Below are 26,474 nucleotides of genomic sequence, written 5' to 3'. Positions count from 1 at the left end.
ATCCCTACATCTGCTTACAACTACATTAGAGTTTATATAATGTTTTTAAATGATATATAGCAGTGCTGTGCGATAAATCGTATTTTTATTGTCATTGCGATACAAACATGCACAATAAACACATCATACAAGACTGCCTGTAACTCGATAAACCTCGATAATGTTTGCATAGCATGCAAACATTTGAGGTATTAGATGGAGTCCTACACTGTAGATGCATGGACCATGTATTCACACCACTTGGCCAATCAGATGAAGCACCAGGAGAATGCAAGGTTAGCTAGCACGATGCAGGTCGTATCTTCATCGCAAGGTTGAACAATGTTATCGCACATTGCATTTCCTGATATCGTGCAGGCCTACTATGTAGTTGCTACACAAGTTAAGTTAAAGATTAAAAACCTTCAGTTTTTGATATATATCTACATAAAGGTTTCACCTACACGGAAATATCCACAGCAAGGTTTGATAGATTTTATTCATTGCCACTGATACATGAATACACTGCTATACATTTCAAGATTTTTGAGTAGACGGGTTATAGGTGCAGTAACCACCAGCTGACCCTCATGCTGAGGGAAGGTGTGGTAAAGTTTCTTAGTCAACAAATTATTTCTGGAGCTTCACAGCAAAACAGCGTTGCAGCATTCTGATGGTGGGGACTTAACAACTGAAAAAAACAACTGAAGGTAAAAATAAAATGACTTCATACAGCCTGTCAGGCATAATCCAAGTCTCCAAAAGCCCTAAGATCACAAATTGATTTGAAAAAAACATTATTTATGCCTTCTTTTAAGGTGTAAGCTTCATTCTAAGTGCTGAGCGAAAAGCATTGAAAGAGTGTCAATGATCATTTTCAAACAATTTGGGATCTTGGGGCCGAGAATTGGATTACACCGGACAAGCTGTATGGAGTCATTTTATGTTTGACTATTTTCTGTTGTTTTTTTGGTTTTTTTACGTTTTAAAAGAAGTCCCCATCTACTTCAGTTGTTTAGGAGAATGCTGCAATGCTGTTTTGCTGTGAAGCTCCAGAAATGTTTTGTGGATTATGAAACTTCACTGGACTTTCCACTGGCATGGGGGTGAGTAGATAATGACTAAATTTTCATTTTTGGGTGAACCTCTCCTCTAAACATTTACTCTCTGTTGTGGGTGGCTGAATGGAAGCTGTAATCAATGCTCTTACAAGTCTGTCAGCACAGATTTAGGGTATTTCTTTTTTTAAGCAGGTAGCAAGACAATTAGAAGTGACAGAAATTGAATATATAGCTGTGGCTTTGTTAAGTAAACAGGGAAAAGCATTCCATTTAACTGAAAGAGTCCATAAAGTTAAAATACTGTGTGTAAAAAATATGAGCGTGTGAGCTGATACATGCACAGGAACAGCTTAATGTCTGAATGTCCCACACACATTTTGACAGGAAGCTGGAATTCAGAGGAGAGAGAGTAATTTAATCTGGGCCTCCCTTCACTATGTACTTGAGCTACTTACATTAGGAACTGTGGTTTATCTCACTGAATACTGACAGTTTGAATTTACTCCTAAGTAAAAGGTGTGTGTTTGTGTGCACCAGTGTGTGTGTGTGTGTGTGTGTGTGTGTGTGTGTGTGTGTGTGTGTGTGTGTGTGTGTGTGTGTGTGTGTCTGTGTGTGTTTTGTACGGTTCAGACTGACTGATGAGCAGTGGATTCGGAGGAAAGGGAGGATGTAGAAGATGAGTTTTGCGAAGGAGGAGGAGTGAAAGGACGAAGAGGAAAGAGAGCTGGAGTATCAGCAGGTCACGGGTGACACATTTAATGACGCGGTGATTCTTGTGTGTTTGACACTGTTACGAGGGGGTGGCTCTTGTGTTTGACAGCCCTACTACTCTGCAGCTTTCAGGAAATAAGATGAATTAGACACTGAGCTACTCAACAGTCCAAATATCGGAGCTGGACAGACTAAACAAGCCAGAGCGGTGAAAGTTTAGAGACATATTCAGGGATGTCTGACAAGCAGCTAACCCCAAATATGGAGCGTTTGGGTCAGGTAGACTCGGAAACACACGCATTTGCACGTTCACACACACATAGATCCAAAATCTCAGGAGGAGGAAGGCAAACAGCAGGAGAGACTGTGTACATGTAGAGTTTGTGTTTGTGTACAGGATGAGACCATTAAAAGGTACACTGGGCTTACAACATTTCTTGTGTCCCTGAGAGATGGTTTAAGTTTGGGTTTCACTAACTGAGAGTCAACTCTGCAGGCTGCAGGAATGACCTTAGAACTGTTTCCTGTTGTACAAAACTAGTTTTTCATTTTTGTATTTTTTAGATTTACCATGCTAACTAAAACGTACTCTTTCAAATTAAGGAATTATTATGTCTCGCATACAACCATGACACCACAAGTTGATGTAAGCCAGATTCAGAGTGCTGCAAAAAATATTCATCTGCCAACCTCAATAGCCAGAGGAAGAATACCAGTTGTCAGCTGTGCAGCCAAGGACGTGCTCAAGGGCGGGATAAAGTTGCCCAAGCAACCGCCTGTTTGCCCATTTTGGCTTTTTTATTTTTGCTGATGTTGATGCATGAATACATATAGCCCATAATTACTTAAGTAAGATAAATCAAATCCCAATATTATCCAAAATGTTCTTACTTTTCTTTGACGTTACTTTTCTCTCTCTCTGAGATTGACAGAGAGCTGGCTCAGAAAGTCAGATCAAACTGTAAAACTATGCAGTGTGGATCAAATATGAATCAAGATTCTGTTTCTGCAAAGACTATTTCTCACCTCAACTGTTTTCACAAACATATTCAAGTGTAGTGTTAGCTGTAATATGAGAAAGTTTTGTAGCCACCATTTTGTGTCGGTTCGAGCCGAAATCAAGCACTGCCCAACTCACACCCATTACCTACCGGCGGGAGCATTTATTGGTCCCATGCAGCGCAGTGCATTCTGATTGTTGTAGGGTTTTGTAGTTCTTAACCAAAGGGGGATACTACAGCCCTTTGGTTTTTTTTCTCTGGTCATGTAGCACTATTTTCAATAATAGTTACATCTTTCTACCAGTCCAGTTTTATGAGAAGACCACCTTTGCAGCAGCAAAATACTTATTTAACACTATAACTCAAATTATTCCTATAGACATACATAACAACCTCCTCAAAGATGAAGCAGCTTTTTTCCTCTTGGAAAACTGTGTTGTTTACCCCACATAAACTGCACTTCCTACATCATTACATCACAGGAATCTTGCTTTTATGCCAGACTGTGGTGTCAGCTGTATTGAAGTCTATGGGAGTTGGATGGAAAAACACACTAACACCCAACATATCTTGGTCGTATGACTTCTGATGAAGGAATGCCTCCAGAAAATGAAGAACACAATTCAGAGAGTATTGTTTCTCCATGCATCTCCCATAGACTTCAATACAACTGTCTCCACAGTCTGGCACCACAGCGAGATTCGGTGACGTAATGACCAGTCCTGTTGACAGCTTGTATTGCACCATATCAGCCTGCCCTAAGGTTTTTGCAATGTTTCGACATCTCCATTTAATTTGGTGAGTAAAATGTGCTACTGGCAACAACTGTGAGAATGAGGTTGTAAAAGAAGGGGAGAATTTGCCTTAAAGTTTAAAGAAAATAGTGCCCTCAGGTAAGATGACTGATGACTGTTTTTCTGACTTTCAGGTTCATGAAGAATGCCGGCTCTGTTGTAGATGCAGTTACGTGGCAACAGTAGGTATTTTACCCTTTTTTTCTATTTTATTATTTTGTCCATAGAAAACCCCACAATCAATCTGCAGTCTTGTAAAACAGTAGACTACTCACTTAGCTAGCCATATATCAACCGGCACAGGCCATGTTGTGTTTTTATACCATTATCACCACATTATGCATATGCATCAGCCAGTTAATAACCACTATCAACACTGTTACTGAGAGAAACTGACACATGATGTGGAGAAATGTGTTTATCCTGTAAAATGGAACAACAGGAAAGGAGTGTGTGTGTTAAATTAGTAACACCTGCCATTTGTCTATTGTGAGTCTTGAAGGAATGCACACAGACATATCAACGGCTTGATCTTTTTCCCCATGTTTTATCTTTATCTCTTTACACACGTGTCAAGTGTGTACAAAAAGACACACCCACTGTAAGCTGTAAGACAAACCCTGGTTGACTGAGAGAGCGGTCATTAAGGTGAAGGTCAGGTCTAATTAGGAGAAATTAGAAGAAACGGAAGGAGGCAGGTCTGTCAGTAAAGCTTAGAAAAACACCACCCACACTGTTAAAATAAAACCATATGCTCCGGCTCATTCCCTTTGTCAATTAGCCCGTTTTACACTAGTGATCCAGATTCCAGTCTAACCAGGCTGCGTGACAGAAACTCTGACCTCTACAAAACAAGCCAAACTTATAAAAGTGGAGACCAGTCATTAACACGTCTACGACACAGGTTTTACTTGGCTGGTTCCAGTTGTTTTGAATCAAACGTGGTAGGTTGGAAACGTAGCATTCATTATAAACTGGTTTATAGAATCATATGGATTTGTTAGAGAGTTTGTCTGTCTGCAGCTTTCGGTCAGAGGTGTTCTGTTGGAGCTTGCGGTGATCAAACATGTTGGTTATGTAGTAAAACCTTCAGTTCACAAAACATTGAAACCTTTTTTGCATTATGTTATGACATTTTTCCACAACATTGCAGTTTCACATTTGCTTCATCTTGTCTGAGTTACTGCCTATCCATTTTTGGATTCGCCAACAAAACATGATCAGTAAGTTCAGTCATTCTCTCTTCTGTCTCTCTTTTTCCATCCCTCTGCAATATTAGGTTTCATTTGTATATTTTTTGTGTGTTTTTCTTCAAAGCCCAGGTCGCAGCAACAGTGCCCCTGCAAAAACAGTGTTGGAGGGAACTTGTTTTGGTGAAACATTTGCATATGGAGAGGCGAGCCGTGGCATCAGCAATCACTAGCTTGTTTACGTACATAACATTAGTGATATGGTTAGGGTTAGGGTAACTTGCCTTTTTCAGCTGGTAGGTTGCTAGCTCAGGGGTTGCTGAGAGAGACGGGGATAGCCAAAGGGGAGGAGAATGCTGACTGAAATAGTCAGCCAATGGCAGGCTTATACCCACAGGCTGGTCAGTCAGACCATTTTGATTAAATGTAAGTACATTAATCCTAATTCACCCAAATGATGAAGAAGATTTCTGACTTACCTCTAGTGATATGTATCCATGCAGACAAAGGTTTTGATATACAGTACAGTCTCATGAGCCACTAGCATGGCTGTAGACTCTCTGTCTTGTGTCAGGGTTGTGAGTAAATGTAAACCCACTGTGACAACAACTATTTGTTTTTGGAATACCATTTTGAGGCTTATAGTTTGACACTAGGGCTGTCGTCTTCTTGAGCCAGAAGTGAACATGTTTGGACGAGAGCGTGGCGCTATACACATTGGTAAGTCTTTATCGATTGGATCTGACTGAGAACCCGAAGACACTCCGTGGTAGCAACTTGTCAATCACATGTTAGCCATGCCCTTAACAAGGCATACCTTGCTTTATCATCTGTTTTACTATAAGTGGGACCATAATTTGCAAAATGAAAATCATGCTGTATTTGAGAAGACTTGAAACTCACAATTGAGACCATAAACTCATTAGGAAACTGTTAACTGAGCTAATAACTCAAGTAAGTGGTAGGGTCATTTTCTCATGAGCTTACATACAATCTGACTTATTTTCTAAACCAGTGGAGTCGCCCCCCTCTGGTCATTAAAAAAAGTGCAAATTTGAAGAAGACATCCATATTTTACACAGTCAATAGTTGTGAGGAACACAAACAGAATTCCATTCACCTGTGTTGTTTTGGGATGTTGTCAAAAATCTCACATATGGATATCTCAGACCTGGGCAAATAAATGAGAACCATCTGCATGATTGGATACAAGAAGTAAGTGAAAAAATATGTTGACTTGAACAGAGTCTTTGTTCTCACACTTAACTATAACAGCTGCACACTCTAACCTTAAGTGACCATGCTCTGCCCTACCTAACTGGGACTGTGCCATGGTGAGAGAATTAAGCCAGTCATAAGTGTGTGACCGGATGACTGCAAGTTCTAGTTGTGAAACTCTGAGCAACAAAAATGGCAGAGACAAATTTACGATTTGCTGTTTAGATGCCTCTGAGCACCATATTTAATGTGAGCCCTAATTGTTCCACCAGTGGGATATTAGTGGTACGAACATCTGAGTTTGAAACCCCCCCTGCCAAAGTTGTTTTAATAAGGTGATGAAAGGTGCCCTTCAATGACCCCTGCTTTGGAAAATGAGCACTTCTTGTGTGAAGCATTGTTGCCTGAAAGTGAAACAGAAACATACATGTTCATCAGTCTACTCTTTGCAGCTATTTTAACTTGGCCATGATTACAGCCACATCTTTCTTGCACAGTGGTCGTTCATGCCAGAGAGCAAGGTGTGTGTTATTTATAGTTCAGTGGAGAATAAAGAAATGTTCAAGATTTGTTAGCTCCTTTCTAGTCCAAAATACACACCAGGACTGTTAGATTTACTGCTGGCATTCCTAAAGGAAGCTACATATTTTTCTACTCTATGTAATAATTGATTTGATGGTAACCTGCTGGTCCACATCAAGACACACATCTCACTTTGCTCCCCTTCCACTAACCCCGAATCTCTTCAAACATCAGATGGCCATTCCTTGACACACTTCATGTGCAGTTATTAAACTGTTAGACTGTACTTGTGTGGTGATGTGAATGCAAAAGCTATTGGATATTATTATTGTTTATGCAGGTTCTTGGTTAAAGACTGGTTGTTAGAGCAAAACCTGTGATTGATCAAGGAGTTCACACAAGTTTTACTGGGCGCATATAAGAGTAATTTATTACAATTTTACACTTTTATTACAAGCATTCAGTAAGCTGTTCTCACTGCCAACACACAAAATACTGCAGCCTGGTAAGTGGCCCAACACTTCAAATGTGACACTGTAGGTGCCCCTGTAGCCTCACATCTAGAAGCACCCCTCTAGTGCAGTATTATAAAGAGCAGGAAAGTCTGGGTCAAGGGGTGGCAGGGGTGCTTGAGTGAGTCATTCACAGGACTTTCACTTTGGAGAACCAGGTTTGTGTCCCGTCATTTATAATAATTTGCAGTAATTTGCTCTTGATTTATGTATTGTAAGAAAGAGAGCGTACGTGAATGACATAACAGTTGTTGTGATGTGATGATAATGTGAGTTACGTGACGTTAGTTCTTCCTGGCAACGGGGGAGAAGCTTACAACCATGGGGACACCTGAAGACAGACTGTTGTCAGAGTTTTACTAACCACCAGGGGTCCAGCCGCTGCCTGTATGTCACGTCTTAACACTTTCTCTCACTGATGGATGGCATCTCATCAGTTTGGACTCCTACTGTCGACTGTGGCTCCCGGTTCCGTCATTCTGTCATTCTGTCATTCTTTGTACTTCCCCAATCCAACACGTTAATTTCTTGGCATCTCCACACCTTCTTCTCCCCTTTCCTGCTCACCCCTCATGCTTCTGGTGTCTCTTTCTGTCCTGTATCTAGCTGTATCTAGTATCTAGCTCTTCCTGTTCCTCCTGCCAGCCACTAATTGGATCCCTGCAGTTAGCTCTTGTCTCTCATTGCAGGTGGTTTGGGTCAATCAGTCACAATCTGAAAGGCAGGAAGTAAATATAAAAAAACAGCAACATAACACTAAGATAATAAAGATATAAAATCATGCACTTAAACAACACCAGAGTTTAGAAAAACGTGCACGAAAACACAGCAGACCTATAAAAAACATACACAAAAACTAAAATCAATACTTCTACTGTGTGACATACTTACTAGTTTTACTTGGCAAATCAATTCATTCTTGTGAAAGGAACCTTTTTTCTTCTGTACTTTTAATAATTGTAAATATACTCAAGTCAAATTCAAAATGTATTTTCAGTTAAGCATTTTGGGCATTTTTCCACCTCTGCTTCTATCTCTGCCATTCTGTAATGATCAAATCTATTGCTTTAGTCTGCACCATAATTTTGTGTTAATCGAGGGCAAGATAGTTTTGTTAGGGAGCTGTCTTTTATGTCATGCTGGCACTCTGTTGGAGCTGAGCTGGCCAAGCGGATATTTGTCTGAAAACATTAGGACACAGTGTTGTTTATTGTTGTATATTATTGAATTCTGGTCAGAATGACAGCTGAGGTATCTTGCCCAATTTTGCGTAAACAAAGGAAAAGTTCTTGGTTCTGCTTCAGGAGCTTAGACTTCAGTAATTTTCCAAATACCAAGCTATATCCTTGTCCAAATACTTTTACTTCTTAAGTTTTCTTTATATTTTTTCAGCTTTAATTAACTACCAGTTGGTGTTTAGTAAAGACACCTTATTTTGCCTTGTTACCTGATGCTTTTAAAGACTGCAGCCAAAATCTGCAGTAGCACTGATATGCAGTGCAAGATGACGCTTTAATAACTTGTACTGTCCTTTATTCTGTTTCCATATATGAGCTGGAATTTCTTTCCCTGGAATCCGGACTGAAGAATTATTGTTAGCTCTTGAAAAAGATGACAGGATAACTAAATAAATGTGTAATGCTATGACTTAATCGGTGCTTGTTTACAGTTTGAGGCCAGGAGCTTGGGACTTTTCCAAGTCTGTGACGAAAAGTTTAACAAGGTTAAGCTCAGATTGCAACACTGCCTCAACAACACAATCACTGTCATTTCCACAAACTTTCCCAAAACAGGTTCAATATAGAATTTCATATGCAATTCAATTCTTTCTTGGCATTGTCATCCATTTAATTTTTTTAACCTTTGCTCGGGAAATGTACTGCTGACTAAGAACTGTAAATTGCCATTTTCCTGGAGTGTTTTTGGAAAAGAACAAAAAGCTAAGTTTGGCACAAATACCTGGAGCTTTGAGCAGGACTGGATTGAGCTGATACTTTATTGCCAACATCTGTTGCTTTCTAAGATTGAAAATAGATATCTGCTCAGCAATGAGGCACAGATTTTTAAAATCTCTAATTAACAGTTACATCTGTTTCTGTTATTTCATTTATTGATGACAATTAAATAATTGGTTGGTTTGTGCCAACATTTAAATGTAGCTGTTCTTTAGTGACACACACACACACACACAGAGAGAGAGCGAGAGAGAGAGAGAGAGGATCAGCACAGATGGAAGTCTGCATTGTTCAGTCTCAGTTTTAAATGCTTCTAATTCTTTTCTTACGCAATCACAGTGAAGTGAAAAGTGAATATGTCAGTCCCTGTTAATCTAAGCTGTTGTACTGAAAGGATGCATTTTGTACTACATCTGTGAAACCAGTGAAAATTACACTTTGTGGTTTTTATTTTTAAATTGCAGTCCATAATGAGCTCCAGTGACTGACTGATGGGGAAACCAATGCCAGAAGTTTAACCTTCTTCTTGTTTTCCAGTTAAAATTTAACTGATCTATGTGGTATTGTTAGATGTTATTATAGTATATTATAGGATATTATTGACCAAAGTGATGAAGGGTCAATGGCACTGGGCTGTCAATCTTAAGACACATAATTTCTTACAGTAATAACTGGAGAGTGTCTTACCATTAGGAAGACACCATGTTGTACATTTTGTTTGTTTTGACTTGTGGAACATGGACAACAATATAATAGGATTATATAATATATAGTGTTAACATTTAAAAGCAACAGTATGCATTATTTTTACCTTAAAATAACAGCTTCAAAATCATATTGATGGTACAGTGTCTTGTAATAGGGTGACTGGTGACTCTGTCTCAGCCACTCCACCCCCTATAACTTGTTTCTGCACTATGTAACTTCAGTGAGAGGGTAGGATCACAGCGTTACATACATGTTTACTTCAAGATAGTTTTCAACACATAAGATTGTTATGACATAATGAGTTTTGTTTGTAGTTAGCACCTACATTAGGTCTGACAAATTGTTACGGACCTGGGCTTTGTATTTACGACAGTTGTGTTGCACTCAGAAACAGTGTCTTAATTAATTTTACATTTAAGTTACACAAGGTCAAACTGTGAAAAGGTTAAGTAAGTGGATGGGTGGATGGATGAATCACAGTGAAGCTTGTGCAATTCATTTTATCTTTTAACATCTGCGCTGGGATAAAACTCATATGTTTGTTGCTCACATTGTAAAGTGAGTACAGAGTGTTTCTCTCACAGCATTTTTCTTGCTTTTCCATTCCAGTTACTTCATGGATGGCAGAGTGAACAAAGTGGAGGACTTCCTTAAAACTCGTCTGTTGGACACACTGACAGAGCAGATCACTAAAGTCACCAAGGTAATTCAGTTTCCCTCAAAGTCGTGAAATTTAAACTACAGTTTATGCTGTATGTACAGTACACTGTACAAAAACTATTGAAGTGGCTGATTTATAGCATATAGTACATTTAAGTCAGTTCTGAATCTGTACTGTAGATATAAATTTAATCTGGTGTATTTTTCAGAGCTTATATCTCAGGTCTTTTCTGTTTCTTTAATTTTAAGCATTTAGGGAGGATATGAAGAAACATCTCATTTGAATAATGAAATATATTTGCATGTTTTTAAAGTTTGCATCAGGGGTTAAATGTGTCCATCCTGAGTTAATCAACATTATCTGCTGTGGCAGACTTGCTGACTTATAAGAGATAAACAGTGCCAAAGTGTCTCAGGGAAAAGTTAAATGTTGTGGCTATGAGATTTATTTTTAGTTTTCTGCACTGACTTTCAGCAGCTTGCAGAGTCACTAGAATTCAGAATAATATTAAAATAAATTTAAATGAAAATCCATGAAGCAGTGATTTAGAAAAAAAACTGAAGTCTATATGGAGCTTTCACAAGCTGATTTCATTTTGGATTTTACTGACATGCATTTCCATCTCTCATGGCAGGTTGTGAACACACATACTCCTGGTAAGAAGGTGTGGCTTGGTGGACTGGGGCCGGCGTGGGCGGGAGGCATCAGTAACCTCTCCGACACATACGCTGCTGGCTTTCTGTAAGTATTGTTATCACACTATAGCATCTTAAGAAACCATTGTAATGTGTTCTGTAGATAATGATACCTTTGATAATAATGAACACAAACCAGCTGCACAAGATAACTGGCATATTGGTTTGAAAAAAGTATTTATTGCAAGTGTAAAATGGACTGATGGATGGATGCATGGATGGATGGATGAATAGATAGATATCAATAGGCACAAAAATATAAGATGAATAAACTTAGCAGTGAATTAATTGTCTCGCCACCAGAACTACTACAGATTATTGTCATTATAACAGCGTATCTGCAAATGGAGGTCATTCAAGTGTAAGGTGAAGGTGTTGCAAAATTAGGGTGGTTAAAATTAAGTAACTAACTGATGTTCTAGAGTTCATATGACAGAATGCAGGTGAGCGTTCAATCACTTTCACCCCGCCATCGCCGGGATTATGTATTCCCTCACTGATACTTTTCTTTCTGTATGTGTATTTCAGGTGGATGAATACGCTGGGAATGGCTGCTATGCAGGGGATTGATGTTGTCTTACGTCACTCTTTCTTTGACTACGGATACACGCACCTTGTTGACCAGCACTTTAACCCTTTACCTGTAAGTCTCTAAACTTTACTTCAGCGAGGATTAGAATGGCTATTAGCTCATTAGTTCATTATCATCATAATAAGGATCTGACCTGTGTAGTCCTGTTAGGCTCTGGATCTTCTCTATAGCAGACCCAGTGCTTCGATGGCACCTCTCGCTCTTTCCCGTGGGAGCTATTAGGTGAGATGAAAGGCGTTTAGTGGTGATGAGTGGTTAGACGCGGGGGCGAAATGCCATGTAACCTTAGCCTTTTGTCAGTAGCTCAGGACAGTGTCACTGCTCCCCTCAACCCCCATCGCAACTGTGTGCTTCTCTGTGCGGGACAGTCAGACGGTGAGAGATCTGCAACCCGAGATGCTGATACACAGACATGTTAGTAAAATAGCCTGCAACACTGTGTGAAATGGAACTGCCCAATCCCAAGTTCCTCCTTGGTTTGGTCTGAATCATGCAGGGACCAGAAATACATCAAGCCTAGTCTACAACGATGCATTAATCACCTGAAATTCAGACAGGGTTCCACACAGTATGCAATATCTTTGAATTTCATATACATAGCATCACAAATAACCAAATATTCAGCCTGTATGAAAATGTATGAGTTATGCAGTGATGTGGTTTTTAAGAAAAGTAAACATACTATCTTTTCTACCAAAGTAACCCCTTTCATAGATATATGGCTGCACTTACCATCATTTTCATGGAAACAGTGACTAAATATGGCTGTGAGGGGGGCACGGTGAAAATTAAATTATTTAACTTTTTCAACTCATTTTAGGCTCTTATTTATAAAAGAGATTACAAAATACGTAGATAAAAATATATAATGTTATTTATTCAGTATGTTAAGGAAAAATCATTCTTCTATAGGTATCGCCAGTTATTTTACTTCCTCATTGCGCAGAGATGTTTGACAGTGGAACATTGTCCAGTTTTTGCATAGGAGTGTGGACTGAACGGCCACAATAGGTAAACAAACCAAATCTGGTTTGGAAAAGTATGGAATTTTAAAATTGACAGCGGTTGTAATAATCCTTTATTGTACTCAAAGTTGACATGATTCTCTGAAATATATTTCTTTTTAAAAAGTGGGCTTTGAAGTCCTATCTTAGTATTGAACTGAACTCATTTTGCAGCGGGAAAATTTCAAAGTTTGATGAAGTGATAAAATGCTACGGTGAGCCAAGTTCATAAAAATGATTTATTAAGGTCATAAAAAGGGGTTTTATATTAAGTTGAGGCACAGCAGGAGTCAGACGTTTACAGTATGGACCTACAGCTTCATTCCTCAGTATGTGAGACTCCTCAATTCATCGTTCACACTCCACCGTTTAAAATAGTATGTCTTGTTTTTTGTTTATTTTTGTGGGATGTACCTAAAAAGGACTTAAACTTAATTTTGTTTTGCAAACCTTGCATTGTTAAATGATAAATAAATGTAGCCGTATAAATCATTGTATTCTTCAATGAAGTTGAAAGATGATGAAATCAAGGCAATAATCAAACATTTGTTATTATTCAGGTTTCTTTTGTAATGGAAATCCCAAAATACCATTTTAACCGCTAATGTTACTGCACTCATGAACTAATCACTCTTGAAAGATCTGGCAATAATTTTTCACTAAATCTCTCATTAGTTCTCCCTAGCGGGCATGCATTTTCCTCTGCCTCATTCTAACTATGATATATTAAACAATTGAGATGGCTCACCCGAAGCCCCCCCGCCCTCGTCTCCATTATTTTTCTGGGAATGATGATCTCCCACTAGGATCACAATGCTTTTAACATGGCTGGATGTCTACAGGCTCCACCAGCCTACCTGCTGAGAGAATTCACTGCAGGGCCAACCTGTCCTCTGCATGGGAAATTTATGACCTGGCCTCTTCCCCTATATAGGATGACTCCTCCATTTGTAGAATCCAGTCAAAGCCTCCCGCCTACTGAATGACTCACCCACTTCACCTTTTCCACATGTATCCCCTCCCTTTTTCTTACTGGCTGTACTGTCCCAATTATCCTTTCTTTTCCTGTTTTGTTGACACTCACCACGTGCCTGTTGTCTCCCTACAGAGGGAATAATCAGTCTCAGATACAAAGCAGGGAGGTGAGGAAGTAAGCTGCACTCTCTAACAGCTCTTTCTCCCCGTGCTGCACATTGTTGGTACACTTCTGCTTTCTGTTCATTTTTAATGGCTGTTATCTTTTTATTATTTTCTGGGAAACCCAATTAGAGCTTGTTGATGATTGCTAATTTCTTCATGGACCTAGTTAAATTAAAACACTACAATGAAACTTGTTTGAGTGTAATAGTATAACCTCATATTTTGATCTTTGAATTTCTTAGGGATTAACAGGCTCTCAACCAGACAGTCTGACTCTCATTTGCTGCATTAAGCTAAACACTAAAGGTTCATTTGTACTCCCCTCGTTATTGTCCTTTTATTCCCTCAACTATACAGCTGAGGTTTTTAGTCTTATGGTGTATGGTTTTACTTTTGAAGTCCTAACAAGTTACTGGTTTACTTGGCTCTCTTTTTCTTGGTCAATATGGTATTTTCACTGGATTTTTGTCTGTCTATCCAAAGACGGAGAGTTGAGGAAAAGAAAGCCAGAAAGTCACAAGGGCACTCAGACGGAAAACAGGCAGACAGGCAGACAGCGGAGGAGTTAGGACCACAGCTGATGTATCCCAAAAAATTTCAGTATGATGTCCCGCCAATTCCTGTTCCGGTCTATGTTTTTAACAGGGCTGTCCATAGTTCCATATATATTAAATTATCAGTTTGAAGATGCAAAGCAAAAGCAGGGAGGTGTAGAAAGGGAGTTTTAAATATCTGATATAACTGAGAGCAGGGAAACAGTTTCCAATGCATTGACATGTAAGGGTAAATCTAACATAAGGATTTTTATTGAAATATTCTCTTTATTATAGAAATGTTGGATTCCCCAGAAAGAAAATATTTCCAAAATCTCTATTTAGTTTAGTCGGCCATGAAATGTCCTGGTGATTATAGAAAGATTTAGTTGAGAATTAAGAAGGTGCCAGCAAAGCAGCTCGACTGTGACAGGATGAAAAAAGAGATATATTTTCGCCAATTCCTGTTCTGGACTGTGATTTTAACTGGGCCGTAGATGCAAATATATCAAATTATTGATGATTTATTTTATTTTATTTTTTAAATTTGAACACAGTGCAAGAGTATAGCACCATTCCGGCCATCTTGCGCAAATAAAACCCCAGACCTGTAACTGGTCTTGGCTTTGTACACTTTGTATTAATAAAAGATCACAATTCTGTCTATACATTCATCCACCCATCCCTGTGCCTGTGGCCAACACTATACAGTTCCATACTGTGCTCTGCTTTTTCGATGCCTTGGCAGCAAATTAAGTTAAAGCCTGCATGGAAAAAAGAAGCCCTTAAATGTTGCCATATGCAGGATTGCATGGGAACTTCCTGAGGAACACATGTTGTTCTGGGTCTCTCGGAGAGGTGTTGAGTCTGTGTAGTCTTGAGACTACAGACACAGTATAGTGGACCCCTCAACAATGATAACAGAAAACAACAATTCAGGATGGAGCTAAATATTTTGTAAAAATGTCACTTTGAAGACTTGTCAATTCTAAACATGTCAGATGTTGTTAGATACGATGTGACATGTTACATCGGACAATAAGGTCCAACTTAAAGTTGAGTGTCAAAATGCTGAGATATTTGGACTTTTTGTGAAATATATCTCTTTTCATCCAGTCACAGTTGAGCTGCCTTGCTGGCAGACTTTAGAATATTTAATCTCACGGGAATCATTTCTATAATAAGGGGTCTATTTTAATAAAAATCCTTATGTTAGATTTATCCTTACTTTTCAATGCATTGGAGTTGGAAATGCGTTTAAACGGTTTCCCTGCTGTCAGTTATATCAGATATTTAAAACTCCCCTTCTACACCTCCCTGCTTTTGCTTTGTATCTTTCAACAGCAGCCAAGTAAGGAATCTTGTCCTGAATATTATGATGATAAAATAGCCCCTATAGTCATAAAATTGATGCCAAATGTGTCTCTGTGTGTTGTGGTGCTGCCCTCACAGGATTACTGGTTCTCTTTGGTCTTCAAGCGTCTTGTTGGTCCGAGGGTTTTAGCTGTGCGGGTGGCTGGACTGCAGAGGAAGCCTCAACCAGGGCGAGTCATACGAGACAAGCTACGTATCTACGCCCACTGTACCAGCTACTACAAGTACGTGCTACAGCTGACTGACCTTGGATTAGTTTGAAACCTGCATTTAAACTCGACAGGAGTGTCCTATTATCAATAAATAATGTGATTTATTTTGTATTTCTTTTATTTTTTTTATTATTTGAGCCTGACAGATGACAGAACTCACATCCTCTTACCCTTTCAGTGAAGTGTAACAATACTTTTGGAATGTCCTTGAAGATTTAAATGGAAAACAGACTGCTCTGGTTTTAACGTCTTCCACTCCATGTCCTCCTGCAAACACCTGAGGCTCATTGTCTTTTGAGGAAGAACAAAATCCCTTACCGGCCATTCAGCTTCCCATAAATAAGCAGAGGGGGTGTCTGCCTCATTCACAGGTCAGAGCCTATAAACTTAACGGGTATCACTTATCAGGTGTGTGGATTCTGTCTCCCTGTCGTCAAAGAGCCGCTGAAAGGTGTGCGAGGCCTTTATCCCATCTGGGATTGGCTGGAGGGGGGTATTCAAGGGGGAGGGGGAGGGACAATAAGGCGGTCTGTGCCGGGAGGAGATAAAGAGTGCCACGATGGCCTGTTCAAGGTTATCATTTAACCCAGGCCAGTGGCTGTCAGCACTAGGCTAGACTTACGGCCTTACTCTAGACAGGGCTCGTTTACAGGTGGAGCATGTCTTAGAAAAATAGTGGAGAGCTGCACAGATAGACAGTCAATGAGTTGCATAACGTCCTGATGACATGCACGCAAATATTTGGAGTAGTTTTCAGCAGGTGGACATACATACACCTGGTATATATGGCGAATTTGGGAAATGCCAATCAGCTCCAGTCAGCATACAAATCAGCCCTGGATTCATATGTTCAAACCATTGAATGTATAAATTATGGAAGGAGCTTTCTGGTCTGAAAAGCAAAGCTTCTAAGCAAAGTGTCTTAAACCTGCAATCTGTCTAATAGCCAGCAGGGGGCGACTCCACTAGATTAAAAAAAAAGTCAGATAGTATGTAAGTTTATGAGAAAATGACCCTACTTCTCACTTTTTTTTTTTTATCTCAGCAAAAGTTTCCTAATGACTTTATGGTCTTTATTGCTATAAGTCGTGTTCAATACAGCAAGATGTTCATTTTGTAAATGATGGTCCCATTTAGAGTAAAATAGACAATAAAGCAGGGTATCCTTTAGGGCATCATCTTATGATTGACAAGTTGCTACCACGGCATGTTGTCAATCAGATCTAATCAGTATAGAGGCGTAGGAATGCGTACCCACCCTAGTGCCACCCTCTTGTTTAAATATGATCACTTCTGGCTCCAGAAAAACAAGATGGCTACAGTTGTAATGCCAAACTCAAGGTTTTATAACGGTAGACCACAAACCAATGGGTGACGTCATGGTGGGTTTACCCTTGGTTCAGACAGTGAAGCACTAGAGCAGACCCTCTTGAACCCAACCCATCTTGCCATTGTCTGCCACTTAAGCCCTTAAGTGGATGAACCATTGTAGTCTTAGTGGTTTGACTGTGCTGTGTAAGGCTGCGAAGACTTGGAAATGTGCTCAGGCAGTCAGTGGTTTGAAAAGTCTTTGCAGATTAGATTTTTGACTTTCACTGCCCTTTTACCCCTTTAGTGGTTTGCATGGCATTTTTTTCACTTCCCGGCGATGTTCCAACATCAAACAGCATCGACACATGTTTATGTTCCTGGTTTGAATCTCTGAGAACCTCATCATTTGAAAAAGGCCTGAGAGGTCATTATCTCTCCTTCCATCTAACCATCTGATCTATCACTTGCAGCCATGGTCCATGTTTCTCAGGAACAAGCCTCCGCAAGTTTATCACAGAGCCAGACACACAGCGTTCCCATTAACAGTACTTTAAACGTTATTTCTCTCAGTAAATATATTAAATGTGTCCAAGAGAACAAAGATAAACATCAAGCCTAAAACCAAAATTGCTATAAAGACGTGAGATTATGGAGGTGGTAACTGGGAGAGTTGTCTACCAGACCATTTAGCACAGTCCTGACCCTGAACACCAAGGCTGACATGTGGTATTCACTACAGCTGTGTTGTCTTTGTCCTAATATCTGGGCCCTTATTAGATTTTATCGTGTTTGTCTTATCTGTCTCGCTTAGTTATTTACCTCTGGCCGGTATCCCTATCAAGTTGTGTCCCCAGTGCCTTGCTCTCTGGAGAGGGACTCAAACACTGTTGTCTGTGTAACTTAAGAAGTGTTGCCTGCTGCGTTCACACCCTTCTTCAGAGCCTGGACTATACAGCGACAGATTTTAATATTGGATTATTGGATACTGTACAAGAGAAACAGATTTTTGGATCGGATAGCCTTTATAGGCTTATGGGATGATAAAGGCTTCAGAAATAAAATATGGCTTGTTATGGTTCATCCTAAATATAGATGATAGGTCGGAGGCCATGATAAAGGACAACTTGCTGTGTAAAGGAATTCCATTCTTGAGCAGGCTTCATCTCACTTTATTATTTTTCTGAAAGCCTTTTGATCCAGATCAGATCAAGGAGTTGTGGTTTCATCCCATTGCTACAAGTGATAAAAGAATCAAAGACTTTCTTCTCTTTGTAGTCATCCTTAATTATAGAGAATTTTATTCAGTATGGCAAGGTAATATATAAAAAACTCTATTAACAGATGTGGAGAGGAGCCCTTTTTTCCTTATCTTTGGAAAATTAATGTCATATTAATCATTTTCTTTCTGCTACTAGTCATAACTATGTGAGGGGGTCCATAACAATCTACATCATCAACCTGCATCGGTCACGGAAGAAAATCAAGTTGGCGGGGACGTTACGGAACAATACCGTCCATCAGTACCTGCTGCAACCCTACGGCACTGACGGACTCAGAGCCAAGTTAGTATCACTCTCTCTGACTCATACACATGCACATGCACATACACACACAGGGCAGTATTGAATAATTATTTTCTATCCAAACAACTCCTCTTATAGAGTATCATGTTCCAATCAGTCACGCTGATCAAACAAGACAAATGTACTGGGGAGAGACCCAGGTTAGCAAAACAGCCATACAAATCTTGTAGTCACGTCACTGCTTGATAAAAAAAAAAAAATTAATAACACTTAACCTTTTTTCTATATTAATAAAAATCTCCGTTGAAGCGGTATTCAAAACCTAATTACTTTTGCAAAGGTCTAAATGGCATTGAGGTGATGCATAAGTATAATGAGATTTTCATGAGCAAGTTTATGGGTCTTTAATTATTTGATTTTTTTCCAACCGTAATAGGGTGTTATATACTGGCCTTTTAAAAGACAACAATGGGTGCTGCGTAATTCAGTATTCAGCTGAGTCGGTATGATGTGTGAATACACACAAAGTGTGCAAAATATCCGCTTACATGCAATAACTTCCTCGTGTCTTTATCTAGAGTAGATTGTAGCAGCTTAAAACATCAACAAAACTCTTAAAGAATATTACAATCAATAAAAGCTAATAAAGAATGAACCCTTATCTTTTGTCTATAAAGAAACATTGAGGTAAAGTGTTAAATCAGACTGTCATAATATATTGCATGGCCTTATTTAAACTGAAACTTAGTTTTAAACGGAAACATTAACTCAGCCCGTTCGTTTGAATCTGTTTTTACAGCCTGCAATGGATGTTTTATCAATTGCTTTTACATCCTTTTATATTCATTGCCATTTTACCCCTAAATTCGGTTTTACTAACTATGATATATTACACGTTACCTAACGAGGTAATATAATTCATGTTGCCTTAAAACGTCCCTTAAAATTAAAGATTTATGCTCTCAGTCTCTTCTCTCTCCTTTAAGCCCCTGGCCTGTTATTCTGACTCAGACTAAAGCCTCAAATCCTGGAATAACAGCCTAATGACCCAGACTGTGTGTGTTTGTGTGTGTGTCTTTCTGTTATACGATACCTACATACGGCCTTAATTGAGGCTCAGGCATGATCCTTCAATAACAGCATAATGACAGAGGATGTTTTAGGTGTTAGAACAGGATTGCAAGGCAATTAATAGGAGAGCGAGCTAACGACGGGCCTTTTTCAGACCTTAAGTGCTTTCTTTAACCACCGGCAGCGCAGGGAGACTTTTATGAAGAATTTAGCAACACCAGATGTCTATAAACTTTGCTGAGTAGTGCAACTTTTTAACGCTGGCCAAGTATTGAAGTCCTTGCATGTTGAAAGAAAGCTTTGGGCAGTTCTGTGTTAGTCATATCGTCTAACTATTGAGCATAATTTAATTAGATATTTTATTGAATTTGAGGTTCACGTAAAAATATCCAGACCGCTGACTTTAATCTCTGTATTGTTGTGAACTTTACAGTGTGACAGTAAAAATATTTACTAATAACAGCAGTACTTTAAAGAAGAAAAGTGTCTCTTTAGAGCATGATTTATTATTTTACAATCAAGAGTTTATTAAAGAAAATATATTGTATGACAAAAGAGAAATGATGCATTTATAAGAAATTCAATAAGCTGACTGTCATGTTGAAAGTCTTCATGGTATATTCCTGATCATCAGTTAACGTTTTATCTTTTTGTTGGAATTATCCTAACATTAAGCCCATAATTCAAGTGTGCACCTTAACATATAACTGTGAAGTGTTAAAGTTTCTCTTTAATTATATTTTAAACATTTCACATTTTATTATGGTGAAACTATTGAACCTAAAAACAGACATATAAAAACAGACATGAGGCAACTCCATTTGTCATCTGTTCAACAACCGTAAAGAGGGATGAAACGTTTTGAATTTTTTCTAACACGGAAAGGCTGCACGCGAGCAATTTCACAACATATTTAGGTTAGCAGCATTTCTCATTCACACCGTTTGCAATTAATCCTCCCTGCCCAGATTAAAAGGAAAAGAAAGCAGTTTAAGTTGTTTTCATAACCCAACTTATTTTACTTTTACACAGTGAAATGTAAATGTTGAATATGCAGTAATATATCAACCTGTGTCTCAGGCAAAGCAATTTTAAGGAACAATTAAATCACATTAAATTGATATTTTAAACAATATGTCTTTGAAGGCCTTATATTACATATTCTTGGTTTTGACCGTTGTCAAAGCTCCATGATTTATACTGCAAACAGTCATCATAGTGATTGTTGCTGAAGTAGAATATTTTCTTAAGTCTTTAAAATGTACCATTTCAATACTGCAAACTGTTCATATAAATGAGTTTGATTTCATTTTATGCTGCTGTTGTGAAACATCAGTGTGAAACTGCAATTTTGTAACAACAGCACCCCCAAGTGTACAAGAATCATAACCCTTAAAAACTGAAGATGCATAAATTGATCCAGATTTTCTGTCTTTTGTCGATGAGGTGAAAAACCTCAATAACTGCCACGTATTTACTCTGCAGATTTTCAACAACTGCCAGTTTCATGTTGCAGTCTGCATTTCTTGCCTTCTTGTTTTTGTAGACACGTCCAGCTGAACGGGGAGAAGCTGCTCATGTTGGATAATGAGACGTTCCCGGAGCTGAAGCCTAAGACACTGAGGGCTGGACGGACAATAGCCATGCCTCCCATGACCATAGGCTTTTATGTCATCAAAAACATTAATGCATACGCCTGCCGAAGATAACACTGACCCTTCATCCCTGAGATATAGGAGAGATGATTAGAAGTCTACCAACAAAAAAACTGTGTGGCTCCTCATGGGGAAAGCAGGGAGATCAGAACACCACTTGATTAGGGTTTTTGTCACTTCAGTGGAGTGGACACTTGGCTTGAATGCCTTACAATCTTCTGGTTTAACAGCAGCCTCTTCAACCATTATTTGAGTTTAATGGTAACATTCAAACCACTCTACCAAATTACAAAGACTTGCCCAAGACATATAAAAAGGGCTGCACTGAACACTTTTCAAATCACAAAATCACCAAAATGTCAAAAAAAAGTCCACATTATTTGACTTGATTAAGCTATATTTTCTTCTCTTGGATTGTCAGACCAAGGGTTTGTTATCTCTGTGTCTGCAGAGAGGGTTCTGTTTTTTTTCTTTCTAAGCTTTCACTGACCGACAGACAAAAAAGTATGAGAGAAAACTGAACAGGCACCGTTTCTTAAGCATACACAAGTCAACCTCAGTTTGACTTGATCCTTTCCACAAAGAGAAAATGCTGTGGTGTGTGCAAGGTCATGCCTGGACTAAATGAGTGTTGTGCGTGTGTTTGTGTGTGTGTGTGTGTGCGCGCACGTGTGTGTGTATGTGTGTGTGTATCATTGATAAAGCTACTGATGTGTCTGTCCAGTCTTATTGACGTGCCTCTGAAAGTTTCTTGCCTTGCCATATCAAGTGGCTTAAAGGGAAAAATCTGTTTCTTTAAAATAGTTGTCTGACGCAACTTTTAATCAGTTTAACTGCAGAGTACGACAGCCAGGGTATATTGCGGGTGCTGTTTGCAGCAATGCATAGCTAAAGAACAATGTGAACCCATCCCAAACATTTGTCCTCACATAGCCTGCATCCACAAAAAATCTGAAAAATAACTCTAAAATACCACTTTTTCAGGTGTATTTGAAGCTATCTCACAATCTGCAGTGTGATCTTACATTTTATAATCCTCTTATGCTGCTAGGGTTTTTTCTACTAAATACACATTATATATTTGACATAACTTTGTACAGATTTACTGTCATATATTATTAGATAATGTATTGTACATAAAAAGAGTGACGAGAATAAGTGATTTAAGCTTGATATGTTTACTTACATAAAGTATAAACCTAATTTATATGATTTAATACTTTGTTTTTTACATTTCTATTATAAAAGACTCTTATGTTACTGGTACTGATGTTCCAACTCTTAAGAAAAGTCAAAAATACTTTTAAGAATGCATTCATTGAATAACGGGGCAACTGAATGACGCAGATGCAAATGAAGGGCAGACAATATATATTTTTTTTTTTAACAAGAAAAGGAATTGCCTAAAGATGGTATATGATTCATAACGGATGATTCACATCTGCAATTTTTTTAGTTTTATTCCATAATATCTTAACCATCCTATTTAAAGATGGGCTTGCTATTCTCTAGACTAAAACCACAGAGCAAGGAAAAGTGTTTTGGCCATCTCTAAACTCTTAACATGGTGGAAGATCAGCATGAGCAGATTCAGTTCCTGAACATATTAAATATAAAGAATATTTGTCCTCTGAATGTGTTTATAGTTCATGTAGAGATGTTCATATTTCTTTTTGAGAGCACTATTTTGATATGTAAAGTGTGCCTATATATTATTTTTTGTTAAGAAAAGTTTACATTGATAATAAACACCTACAAATAAGAAGTTGTTTTTGTTCAGTATATTCGTCAGTAAAAATGACAAATCACCCATGCCACAGTCAAGATCAGCGAGTCAGTCTACATTAATCTTGCTGCTTGTAAACGCACTAACAAGAAAGGATTTGGAAATAAACTGTCTAAACAGTTCCATCATGTGAATTAATATTGGGTATTGCATCCAGACTCCACAGCAGGACATAACCGGGATCTGCCGAAGCACATGGTTGCAAGGAGAAGAAACTGAGACAAAGAGATGAGAAGATATGATTTATACCTGCACAGCAACACAAAGACGAGCAGAGATACCCTGGTACAGACAGAACATAGCAATAAACAATGCCAAATTATAACTGCATCATTAAGCCAAGGACCCAGACCGGAGTATTAAAGTTGACTTTGTTGGCGCACTCACTCACTCACTCACTCTTACGCATAAATACTGTTACACTTTGTGGCCCCAGATGTGGAAGCAGCTGGAGTGAGTCTTTGTAGTGGGAAGAGTGCTGTCTTGTCACTGAATGGGACAGCTGCTGATGGGAAACATGAAGCCAGGATGGGCTGAAGCTTTGGCCCAGACGGACTTAAAGCTTTGGCCCCAGACCTTGCTCAGTGTCTGCTGATGCATAGACAACTGGGATCTGCCTGGGAGGATCATATAGAACAGAGATGAAGGGTTAGATATTATGTACCCTTTAAATAAAATGCTCGTCATTCGGATTCCCCCGAAAAAGAACAGCACACGAATAAAAGGATATTCTTGAAGTTGCACTGAAGTTTCATGACCGTGAGTCATCAACGCCGGCGGCCCTACATGATCCAAAGCATGTACCTTTAATTATGTTTTTGTTTTCAGTTCCATTCATGGGAAATTGGCTTTTGCTTTAATCTAAGTTGCAGAAATGTTTGGTCTCAGAAATGAGCTTCAGACACAGTCTCATTTCACATGTGGTCCATTTCAAACAGGCCAACATTGTTGACATGTAAGAATCAAACCAGACTTGTTAACACCTGGACCACTGTGAGCAGAGGAATATTATTCATCACACTGTGAAGGCCTCACATATATGCACATTTGGATGAATATGCAGACGTGCTTTATTTTTAAAGCAAACCTCAGATCAGCAACTTTCTCGAGAGAATTGCTGAAAATCGGCTGTCTGTGTTAGTTTAAAATGTTCTCAGATCAGCTGTAGAGTATGTATGACACCAGGGCACAACATAATCAAACTGTAACTTATTAATCAAAAGTCTGTTTGTTGAGTAAGCAACTCTGACCTGTAAGTGATGAATTAAAGCAATATAGAGCAACAAGGCCTGAGAGAACTTCCTGACATTCAGACCAGGATCTTATCGAGCCAATCTTTGGAAACACTTTTGTTTGCTTCATATAAACCTGTATGTTGTGATAACAACCGCTGAGCGTCACTTCCTCCGACAAAATCTAATGGTGTTGTGATTTAGGAGGACTGCGCCGTGTCTGGCCACTTCTGCGTGACAGTGCCTCCTTAGTGGAGGTAACTGTTACCCAGGCCTGCCTTACACTGTTTATACTCAGTGATCCATTTTGAGACATGCAAGGCCCCCTTCTGCCCTGTTAGCATACACTGAGGATTTCATGATGTTTACTCTGTATATACAGGAGTCAGCTTAAATAAGACTTCCATGAATGTCGGATCCCCAGAAAACTGATGGACTAGATTAGACCTTGGCCCACAACGTAGAACTCTTGGCATTTTGGACCATTTTGACCGAAGCAAGGTTAATAAAACATAAATATTTATGTTACTATGAGGTTCTTTGCTCGGCTCAGAAGCCAAGCATCCAGTCTGAGCTGAATATTATGATACAACACAGATTTGTTGTAACCATCTAAACATTCTCTGTTTAGTGAGTGTATTTGTGTATTTGCAGCATATATATTATATATGTCTCCCACAACAAATCTGTTATATTTATATAGGAGCAAATATGAGAGGCTACTCAATATTAAATACTTACGTTACCTATTATAAATTTCTTATATCTCTTTTAAAAAATATAGTGTTTTGGGGGTTTTTTTTACAAATATTTTTGCATATATATATATTTATTTATATATATTTATGCTCTCTTACTTAATAAATGTTTATTAGTGGCTTACATTAACAACACTAGATATTAAAGAATAAATACACCAAAAAAGTGGAAATTCAGTCATTATCTGCTCACCCCCATTCCGATGGAAAGTCATGGGATGTTTCGTAGTCCACAAAGGAGCTTCACAGCAAAACAGCGTTACAACATTCTGAAGTAAATAGGAAAAACAAAAAACAAACATAAAATGGCTCCATAATTATAATCCAAATCTCTGGATCGCCCAGAGATCCCAAATTGATCTGAAATAAATTGATCTGAACACAGGTTATTTATGCCCTCAACATGCGGACAAGCTTGTGCATCTACTTCAGACGGGGTGCTCGCTAATGCTATTAGCTTAGCAGCTACAGTGAAGATTTCATCTTAAAATAGGATGTAAACAACAGCTTTTTAAATCATTTTGGGATCTTAGGGATTCTGGAGACTTGGAGTACACTGGATGAGATGTATGGAGCAATTTTATGTTTTTTTGCACTTTTCTTTTTATATTTCAAAACAAGTCCCCATCTGCTTCAGTTGTTCAGGAGAATGCTGCAACACTGTTGTACTGTGAAGCTCCAGAAATGTTTTGTGGACTACAAAACTTCCAACAACTTTCAATCAGCATGAAGATAATGACTGGATTTTCATTTTTGGGTGAACTTTTCCTTTAATGAGTATTCAGGTTCATGTATGTTGTAGGAAAACACAATAACATAAACATAACTTCTGGTTATTGAGCAGAACTACATTTGATATTTTATCAAAATTAAAGCTCACACATTTTTTAACTTTTAAAAAAAAAATCTATTACTTTAATATAATATAATTTTATCTTATTATTTTTTTTAGGTGGGTGGTCCTATGTTAAGGAATGTTCTGCTTTGTATAAAAAGAAAAGTTAATACAAAGTAAAAAAAATAAAATAAAATAGAGGAAAAGAGTTAATAAATGTATCTTTTGCTTGTAAAAAGTAACATTTGAAATCTGCTTGCAAGATTGCTTGAAATAAAATGTGATGTCTACAAACAATCCCCGATATCTCATTAAAATGTGACTTCAGGGAGATTGTGTCTTTGTGGTGAGTCTCTTACTTTGTTATTACTTTATAAGTGTGATGAGAAATAAAAAAAAAAAAAAGCTTTTGCACAGTGTATGTCCTAAAAAAATAAAACC

General features: G+C 38.4%; 1 protein-coding gene across 1 annotated transcript in view; it reads left to right on the top strand.

The window, feature by feature from the left end:
- Positions 1-23,149, top strand: part of hpse2 (heparanase 2) — a gene marked incomplete at its 5' end in the record, with an annotated part of 63,661 nt that extends 40,512 nt beyond the window's left edge. Inside the window, 7 exons of the mRNA XM_084375275.1 lie at positions 3,681-3,728; positions 10,261-10,354; positions 10,947-11,053; positions 11,536-11,650; positions 15,729-15,874; positions 18,589-18,735; positions 21,314-23,149. Of these exons, the coding sequence (XP_084231401.1) occupies positions 3,681-3,728; positions 10,261-10,354; positions 10,947-11,053; positions 11,536-11,650; positions 15,729-15,874; positions 18,589-18,735; positions 21,314-21,476 (820 nt within the window). The 3' untranslated portion in view covers positions 21,477-23,149. The remainder of the gene's footprint in view (positions 1-3,680; positions 3,729-10,260; positions 10,355-10,946; positions 11,054-11,535; positions 11,651-15,728; positions 15,875-18,588; positions 18,736-21,313) is intronic.
- Between the last annotated feature and the right edge of the window lie 3,325 nt (positions 23,150-26,474).

This window comes from Pagrus pagrus, assembly GCF_965226575.1.
Source record: "Pagrus pagrus genome assembly, chromosome: 15".
Lineage (NCBI taxonomy): Eukaryota > Metazoa > Chordata > Actinopteri > Spariformes > Sparidae > Pagrus > Pagrus pagrus.
The sequence above is the reverse complement of the archived record's forward strand: the minus strand, read 5'-3'. Positions and strand labels throughout refer to the sequence as shown.